The sequence below is a fragment of the Protobothrops mucrosquamatus genome, unplaced genomic scaffold (genome assembly GCF_001527695.2).
Source record: "Protobothrops mucrosquamatus isolate PMUCROS unplaced genomic scaffold, P.Mucros_1.0 scaffold1109, whole genome shotgun sequence".
Taxonomy (NCBI): domain Eukaryota; kingdom Metazoa; phylum Chordata; class Lepidosauria; order Squamata; family Viperidae; genus Protobothrops; species Protobothrops mucrosquamatus.
Window position 1 is genome coordinate 202,386 of NW_015387329.1, and position 9,978 is coordinate 212,363.

The 9,978-nt window shown below is 38.0% G+C and overlaps 1 protein-coding gene across 1 annotated transcript in view; it reads right to left on the reverse strand.

Annotated features, from left to right (window-relative positions):
• Positions 1-5,850: 5,850 nt before the first annotated feature.
• Positions 5,851-9,978, reverse strand: part of DDX18 (DEAD-box helicase 18) — an 18,279-nt gene continuing 14,151 nt past the window's right edge. The window contains exons 13-14 of the mRNA XM_015820285.1: positions 7,767-7,944; positions 5,851-6,665 (exon numbers count right to left, since the gene is read on the reverse strand). Of these exons, the coding sequence (XP_015675771.1) occupies positions 6,520-6,665; positions 7,767-7,944 (324 nt within the window). The 3' untranslated portion in view covers positions 5,851-6,519. The remainder of the gene's footprint in view (positions 6,666-7,766; positions 7,945-9,978) is intronic.

Consider the following 9,978-nt stretch of genomic DNA (forward strand, 5'->3'; position numbering starts at 1 on the left):
GGCTCTGCAAAGGCAAAAAGCATCATGATCGAGTTTGACACCCGTGCACTAGATGCTAATAGCTGAAACAGCAATACTATACATGTTTATTACTGAAATGTCCTTTAAATATAAAAGGCAAAGGCGTTAGCTTTGCTTTACATTTCCCATTGTAGATAATATGTAAAGTAGCCTCCAGCACTCATGAAGCCAACCATTCATCATTTATTTCTGCAGTCAGGCTTTTTATGGATTTACTTCTTTTCAAAATGAAAATGAAATGCATTGTTCTAAAGACAAGTTATGGTGTCAAACCACTAACTTTTTCAAACTGATAAAGCATTGATATACTGTTGCTTTTAAAATATTTAATCCCTCTAACCTGTGATAGTTTTAATTGCTTTTTGCCTAGTATACATAACAACTGTTGTGGCTTTATTGGCTCACTTTTAATTCCCCAATAAAATCTGAAAATGCTTTTACTTGGAGGTGAGGGGTATGAATACTGCCAAATATTGTCATTACGTTTTTCCTACCCTCTACTCTAAACATAATCCAGGTGGTGGTGGAAGTCATGTAAAACCCCATACATGAGAACATGACATAATGTGTCATCTATATCTCTGCTCTGACTTCTTAAAGCAGTGGTTCTCAACCTGTGGGTCGGGACCCCATTTGGGGTCGATCGACCATTTCACGGGGGTCGCCAAGCAAGGCTGTCCGCCATTTTTTTTGTCCGCCATTTTTTTCCCTTTTCCGGCGGGTGCCTTACCTCCCTTGGGTTGGGCCAGCTGGTGGTCGGCCTGCTCCGTCTCTGCCGCTTGCCAGCTACGCCTCGGCCGGCGCAGGGGGCGGAACCACGCATGCGCGGCGCTCCCGAGCAGGGAAAGTCCTCGACTTACGACCGGTTGGGTAGTCCTCGACTTATGACCGGTTTAGTCCTCGACTTACGACCGGTTTAGTCCTCGACTTACGACCGGTTGGGGTCACGGCATTAAAAAGGTTGAGAACCACTGTCTTAAAGGAAGGTGGACTAATTACAGGTAGTCCTCAACTTACAACGATTCATTTAGTGACTGTTCAAGATTACAGCAACACTGAAAAAAGAGACTACATGGTCACATGATAAAAATTCCCGATATTTGTCCACTGACTCATATGTATGACGGCTACAATGTCCTGGGTGATCCGCTTTTTGTGACCTTCTGACAAGCAAAGTCAATGGGGAAGCCAGATTCATTTAATAACTGTGTTATTAACTTAACAACTGCAGTGATTCACTTAACAAGGCTTGCAAGAAAGGTTGTAAAATGGAGCAAAACTCAGCAACATCAATTTTGGGTTCACTTGTGGTCATAACTCGAGGACTACCTATATACCATTCTGATAGGTTCCGTTCAGGATAGCCAAAGCAAAGACTGAAGATCAGGATAGGTAATTGCTGCTTTGTTAGTTAATTATATTTTAAGAAATAATCCTCACACTGTATATAAAATGTACATGAGAATGTGATTATCATGACCAAACTAGGACATCCTGAACTAGTCAAATATTTTTCAAGAAGATGCTTCCACAATTCTGTTACTGTTTGAATGGGTAAACACGGAATGAACAAACCTATCTTTATTGGTGAATAGGTTTAAATGCAAAAAAAAAACCAAACCCCCAAAACAAATTATTGAAAATATAGCTGCAGATGTCTCTAGCAATAACTTAGAGCTTAGCTTCTTGATAACAGACGAAGCTCTCAAAAGTATTGGATATCTTTGGAATGCTCTTCTCAATAAAAGTTTCACCAACTTCCAATAACTCAATACCTGCCAGATGCATTCACTTATGTAGCTTTAGGATGACCGAGTTCTCCTCAAGCCGATACTCAGCACTTCATGGCTCTCATTGGGTTGGGTTTCTTTTTCTTAAAAGAGTTTGTCTCTACCCTCTTGAAAATACATCTGCAGGCTCTTCATGTTGAACACTACATTAGTGAGTCTTCCCCTTTTGACACCGGCTTATTTAGAACTAATCACCAAATTTGCTATTCAAAAAACAATAATGGTTTGATAAGATCGTCTTTCATATCTGTGAGAAAATTAGTGGAGCCGGTAAGGTACAGAAACGTGCAGTGGTGGGATTCAAATATGTGAACAACCAGTTCTCTGTGTGGATGCCGCCTGGGCCTGGGCAACAAAAAATTAGCTACTGGTTCTGCCGAAGTGGTGCGAACTGACTGAATCCCACCACTGGAAATGTGGCATTACCAGCAAAATATTTGCATAGTTAGTTTCAGATGGTGCACATGAGTGGACAGAAATAATTGTATCGGTGAGGAAGTCACTTTCCTCCTGCATTGATGGCTTTCAGTAAAGGGTTATGGAGTTCCTTCATACCTTAAGCTGCCTTTTTTTTTTACTTGTCAAGTACTATTGCAATATTTTTGGGGAGTGAGAGGGAAACTGCTTTTATTTTATAATTATGCTGCAATAATTTTATTTATTTATTTATTTTATTTATTTATTGAATTTTTACCCCGCCCTTCTCCTTACGGACTCAGGGCGGCTGACAGCCTGATAAAAACAAATACAAAAAATACCACAATACTATCGTTAAAAACATAATTAAAATGAAATATTTGATAGGCCTTTGTAATTTAAAATTATTTTTAAAACCCCGCTAAAAATTGCCCCTTAGGCCAGTCCTGCTAGTTGAAATAGCCATGTCTTAAGGGCGCGGCGGAAGGGAGATCCGGGATCACCCGGATCTCTGGGGGTAGTTCGTTCCAGAGGGTGGGAGCTCCCACCGAGAAGGCCCTTGCCCTTCCTTCAATGGCAAGCTATAATTTAGAGTAAAAGGAGACAGGCTTAGATTAAGCTAATTTCTTTCTATATTTTCATTATATATAAAAAGGAAAGCAATTGTCCCTTTAAGTGGGAGTATAACAAACATTCAAAGATGTGGGTTTTCTTCTTACCAAGCAAATATGTGAAAAGCACGGGGAGGCTAATCATAAATCACAGTTAAGTTTCCAACAATTACTATGCATAGATTTTTTTGAAGTTCCTTTTTTTCTTCATGATGACTGCAGTTATGAGTGGAAGCTTGCCACATCACTTTCCTATCTGTCCCAAGAAACTGAGTGCTTTGGCAACCAGAACAATCAATTCTGATTACCTTTTATCATTTCTTTTTGTTTCTGAGTTAGAAGAATAATCTGAATGTGGAAAAGCACAAAGCAAACGTTGCTTCTTCGGAAACCGTGTTTGCTAAGATAAAGGCAGAAAGCATACAGGAGATAGCATCAGTGCACAGGAATGTTAAAAATGAGAATTTTCTTACAAAAATGAGTCTGTGAGTTTATCACCAAAATGTGTTTCCGTGTAAGAGCGAGCGAGCGTAAAGCCTGTATCAGAGACAGCTACAGCAGTAGAAAATAAGATTATAGGTTGTTTAGAAATACGATGTCTAAAATAATTAGCATGAGGGGGCAGGTCTTCTGCCGCATAAAAGTAGCCTTAGTTATTCAGCTGTTTAATATAAGGGTGAGGAATATTTGAACATGTTTGTTAAAACCATCTTGTTATGAATGGTGAGGCATTCCTTGCCACCACTTTATGAAAAAGTGTAAAAAAATAAGTTTTCTTTCTTGCAGTGTACTGGTTAATATTGACACCTGAAGCTTGGGAATAAAGTAGGCCGCAGAAGTGTCACGAGCAATGACAGTTTTGCTATTGTTACAGCCTCTGATGAAAACATTCAGATCATCTATGTGTTGTGTAGTGGATGCCCTACTGAATAGGGCTAGTTCCATCTGTAAGCTGAAATATGAAACACTTAAGATAGCAGCTTTTCACATTGTAAGTAATTACTCTTATGGCTGATTTACTCACACTCTACAGAGAAAGGTATTTCCTAGACAATAATAAAAAGACCCTTTCTCCAGTTAGAGTGCCAAAATTATCCCCCCCTCACACAAACAGAAAATACATTTTAGATATCACAAATGATCTTCATACTTCTTTCCTTGTGCAATTTACTTATTTGAAAGTAAGGCAGCTTATATATCGGAACAACTCTAGTTGGTAGTAGTTTTATCCAGTTGCTATTATGAAACTAGTGTATCTAATTTATGAGATCGTCACTACACCATGCAATCAATTATATTGGCTATCTGTACCGTTTCATCTTGATTGCAATAGCTTTTTCAGGCCTGCATGTGACATTTCTAGTGAATAGGCTTGGATTGTACCAGATTATTTATCGCTATTGGGAGCCACAGCAAGGCAATTCTTATTTTAAAAATTTCCACATGATCTTATTTTGATCACCTGCTTTTAACTGGCTTACAAAGTCCAATTTCGTTGTCAAGGTTCTCTGAATGAGAGACAATTCCTCAAGAAACACAGGGTTAGTTTTCAAAGCATCTTTCATCTTTATGAGACAAGCTTTGAGCATGGGATAGTATAGTCTATTAAGTAACCTTAAGATTGATAACAGGAAAAATGCACAGGAAACTTTAGCTCTCCAGTTAATGGTTAGCGTTGCTTATAGATTCCTATAAAGCTAAAAGTAATACACAAAAGACAAGCAAGTCTCCTATTTGTACACTATTGTATACATTAGATCAGTGTTCCTCAACCATGGCAGTTTGAAGAAGTGTGGACTTCAACTCCCAGAATTCCCTTGCTGAAGCTGCAGAGATTCACATTAATCCAGATCTTTTTTTTTTTTGAATAAAGAAAATATTTTACCGCCTGCCCACACCTTGTGTCATGGTAGAAAATCAGCTTTTTATTTTAAAGACAGTTCACTATGCACCAAGTGAAAAGGTAAAGCTAGATAAGTACAAGGCAAATCCAAAATCACCCATCTACCCACACATATTGCATCTATTCTATACAATCAGGTGTGCAAAAAAAAAAAAAATCCAAAGGACAGTGCATCTAGAAGTCACCTTATTAAAATGGAAAATAGTGAAAGTTTACATGCAGTTGTTAAATAGTAATAAAAATTTCACCAACTGACTATAAGCAGTTGTGACTGACTAGCCAAAATTATTCATTGGAAACTTTGCCAGACATTTGGATTTGAATGTAGTAAAAACTATTGGAATCATCAAGTTGAGGTTTTGAAAAAATGAGTGGGTTAAGATCTTATGGGACTTTAAGATCCAAACACACAGGCATCTTGTTCATTACATGCCTTGTACAGCAGTCATTGAAAGAATGAAAATCTGGTTCATTGATGTTGCTGTACTGGGTGATGCCAGGATGGAGGATTGGAAATAGGAAAAAAAATTATGAAATACCAGGACTTGCAGATCAAAGTTGAATGCTTATGGAAAAAGAAATCTATTGTTGTACAATCGTGATTGGAGCCCTTGTAGCTATAGCTAAAGGAGTCCTTCAATATCTGGAAATTTTGAATTTATTGTACCTGAACATCCTAATTTTACAAAAACAATACAAAACCTGGCTTGGAACTGCATCTGTTCTTAGACACCATTTTAATAATTCTTAGGTCTTTGCTTAGGATTTGAATCATTTTTACCAGTCTTAGTCTGTGAATCTAACTATACATTACTCATAATAATATTGAATTGTTATTGTGCCCAATTCCCAGCAACTCATACAAATAGCCCTTCCTCTAAGCATGACTGCCAGCTTTCCAGTGTTGTGCTATTGCAGCAATTTCAAAAGGCAAATTCTTCCAAATAAGCTAGCCATGTAAACAAGATACAAATGCATTTGCAACGCTTGTATAAAAAATTTAAGAAAGCATCTGCAGATAAGAACTGGTAACTTTGAATGCACAGCCCACATGCTAATTCAACATTTACTATCTTTCTGAGTGTAATCATTTAAGTCACACAGAGTATAAGCTTTCCCAATTTATTTATAGGTTCCAAAGTATGATTTTATATAATTGCAAAATAATGGTCCTTTCTGTTTCAAACATCCTTTACTAGTTACAAAAAGCCATTCTGAAGGCATCATTAGATCTGAGAAGATAAAACATTTCAAGAGTAAGTATGATCCTAGTAGCCAAACTTTGTGTTAACAAATAAAATCATCCCAGTAAAAATCTTTATAGTAGAATTTTTTTTAAAAAAAAAACCACAATAGTTTGTAGTCAAATTCCAGAATATGCCCAATAATTTCAAACAGCTTGTAGAAGAAAAGTGAAAAACAACAACAACACATAATATTCTGAACACTGTGATCATGGGACCTGCTTTTGGAAGATTTCTAGGCAATCAGAAAGCTCGGATTACATTGGTACCTGCACTGCAAAGAAGATACAAATTAGCTTTTGCCATCTGGAGTACAGGATCGGATCCCATTGTTTACAACTATTCATGGAACAGCTGGGGAGACAACATACAGGATTCTTCCATATTAAGACAATGATTAGAATGGACCGGATCAGGTGGAAATATTGAGCTTTAATTTGAAATCTGTACATATAAGTCTGTCCCTAAAGGAATAAGATTGTACATTGGTTGAAAAGTAATACAGCCAGTTCAGTCAACACGGAATAAGCAAATCAGCGGGAAAACTGTCTGTTGTCAGATTTTTTCTTGTTAATATGCTTGAAGATTTTGGATTTATGAACGTTCTTTGCCTTCTGATAGCCAAAGCCGCCACCTCCACCTCTTTTTTGTAGTCTCTTTCCATGGCTGCTGTTTACATCTGAAGATTGTGTTAAGGAACGTAGGCTCAATAAATAAATAAATAAATAAATAAATAAATAAATAAATGCACTGGATAATAGCTAAGAGTTCAAAAAGCATGGAACCAAAAACGGCATATGCCCTAATTTCCACAATCAATTTGCAGTTCATTCTTAACTATAGATAGACTTGCCTGCTTATTATTGGTTTTAGCTTTTCCATTGGTTTTCCTACAGACAGCTAGCTCAGTTAATCCTCTTTTTTGGTACCACCTCTAAGTGTGGAAACGAGCTGTTGATCTCTAGAGGCTGACACAAGTCTTTCACTTAAGCACAACATCAGTTTGCTGGCAACACATTTCTAGCTCAAAAGAGGGCAAAAAAATAGTTGATTCAAGACCAGCTTTCTTTAACTGTAGCACTTTTCAAATACATTGGATTTCTGTTTCCATCATTGAATGTCAGCTTAATCAAAGGTTGTTAGCAGTCTAAGTAGCCCCTTCCCCACAACAGGTACAAAAATAGTTAACATGCAAGATCACTACAATAACAGGATTCAAACATCACAACAAATGATATTATCTTATAATTCAAATGAGCAAACATGCATCTAAAATTTCTTTTTCCTCATACTTAACCATGACAGGAAAGAAAATCTTACAGCTTACTAGTATCTCACTAACTTTTAAAATGATTTATTAATATCAACAATTGCCACCAACCTACTCCTGCTCTCTGGAATGACCTACCACCCGACCTACGTACAGTTGCGGACCTGCGCCTTTTTCGCCGAGCCCTGAAGGCCCATCTATTCCGTGCGGCCGGCCTGGCATAGTTTGGATTGTGTTTCAGTGGGGGGTTTTGTATGGGTGTGTTTTTAGAACAGGCCTATTATTTAATTCGATTTTAAAATAGAAACTATTTATTTATTTGTGGTTTTTAGTATCGCCTGTTCACCGCCCTGAGTCCCGCAAGGGAGATAGGGCGGTATATAAATTTAATAAATAAATAATAATGATAAATAATACTCAAGCAAGCACATTATTGGGTGAGGGGAAAAAAATGGGGGGAAGAGAGAGAAAGAGGGAGGAAAAGTAAATAACCTTGTAGTGAAAGGATACTGAGATCTACAAATGGTGGGACCTTGAAGCCAAAGGATGAAGCAACCTTGATCAAATCCAAGTTATTGACATTGTAGATCTGCTTCAAAGAGTGGGAATCATAAGCTCTTATATAGGCTTTGTATGCTTCTTGGGCTGATTTGTGGAGAAAGTAGTTCTTCTCAATCAATTTTTCCAGCTGGAAATTTATAAAGAGGCACACAAAGGTGTACTTTTTTTACTTCATAATCATGAACAATTTATAGGTAGCTGACATTTACTCAAACAGAGAAATACCTGTATATCTGCATTGCACTCCACCCAAAAATTCATGGTACTGAAACATATCTTGTGGCTTTATGGATATAGAATATGATTTGGTTTTTTGTTATTAGTTCAAATATTAGATTAGCTGCTATACTAAGAGCATAGTTAGGAAAAGATAACTATTTAACCATAAACTGTTTAACTTCATTTGCATATGAGCAACTTCCAGATAGCTTAGGCTGGACAAATTCCTGCCTAAAATTCTGGAGAAACTCTTAAGACATTACACGTAACTGTAAACATTTTACTAGAAAGAACTTACTATAGTCACTTGCTTTAAAACATCCTCATCTCAATCCTTCCCACTTACTAAAGCAGTCAGTTTATTGCCATAACTTGTCTTCTCCATGGGTAAATAAATGCAACATCCTAGTAGTGGACTTTATTTTATATAATTAGAATTGGCCTTGCTCTCATTTTCTTTGCCATCTACCGCTCCCATCTCACTTGCATTCCAGAGATCTATTCTAAAAAAACTTTCTAAAAATCACAAATCCAAATGCTCATACATACAGTGAGGGAATAAATTATTTGATCCCCTGCTGATTTTGTACGTTTGCCTACTGACAAAATCAGTCTATAATTTTAATGGTAGGTTTATTTTAACAGTGAGAAACAGAATAACAACAAAAAATCCAGAAAAACGCATTTCAAAAAAGTTATAAATTGATTTGCATTTTAATGAGTGAAATAAGTATCTGACCCCCTCGCAAAACATGACTTAGTACTTGGTGGCAAAACTCTTGATGGCAATCACAGAAGTCAGACGTTTCTTATAGATGGCCACCAGGTTTGCACACATCTCAGGAGGGATTTTGTCCCACTCCTCTTTGCAAAGCCTCTCCAAGTCATTAGGGTTTCAAGGCTGACGTTTGGCAACTCGAACCTTCAGCTCCCTATAATATTTTCTATGGGATTAAGGTCTGGAGACTGGCTAGGCCGCTCAAGGACCTTAATGTGCTTCTTCTTGAGCCACTCCTTTGTTGACTTGGCCGTGTGTTTTGGGTCGTTGCCATGTTGGAATACCCATCCACGACCCATTTTCAATGCCCTAGTTGTGGGAAAGAGGTTCTCACCCAAGATTTGACAATACACGGCCCTGTCCATCGTCCCTTTGATGCAGTGAAGTTGTCCTTAGCAGAAAAATACCCCCAAAGCATAATGTTTCCACCTCCATGTTTGACGGTGGAGATGGTGTTCTTGGGGTCATAGGCAGCATTCCTCCTCTTCCAAACACGGCAAGTTGAGTTGATGCCAAAGAGCTCAATTTTGATCTCATCTGACCACAAACTTTCACCCAGTTCTCCTCTGAATCATTCAGATGTTCATTGGCAAACTTCAGATGGGCCTGTACATGTGCTTTCTTGAGCAGGGGGACCTTGCAGGCGCTGCAAGATTTTAGTCCTTCACAGTGTCGTGTATTATCAATTGTTTTCTTGGTGACTATGGCCCCAGCTGCCTTGAGATCATTGACAAGATCCTCCCATGTAGTTCTGGACAGATTCCTCACTGTTCTCATGATCACTGAAACTCCATGAGGTGAGATCTTGCATGGAGCTCCAGACTGAGGGTGATTGACAATTATTTTGTGTTTTTTCCCATTTGTGAATAATTGCACCATTGTCATGTTCTCACCAAGCTGCTTGAAAATAGTCTTGTAGCCCATTCCAGCCTTCTGTAGGTCTACAATCTTATCCCTGACATCCTTGGACAGTTCTTTAGTCTTGGCCATGGTGCAGAGTTTGGAATGATTGACTGCTTCTGTGGACAGGTATCTTTTATACAGGTAACAAGCTGAGATTAGGAGCACTCCGTTTAAGAGAACGCTCTTAATCTCAGCTCATTGCCTGTATAAAAGATACCTGGGAGCCAAAAATCTTGCTGATTTGATAGGGGATCAAATACT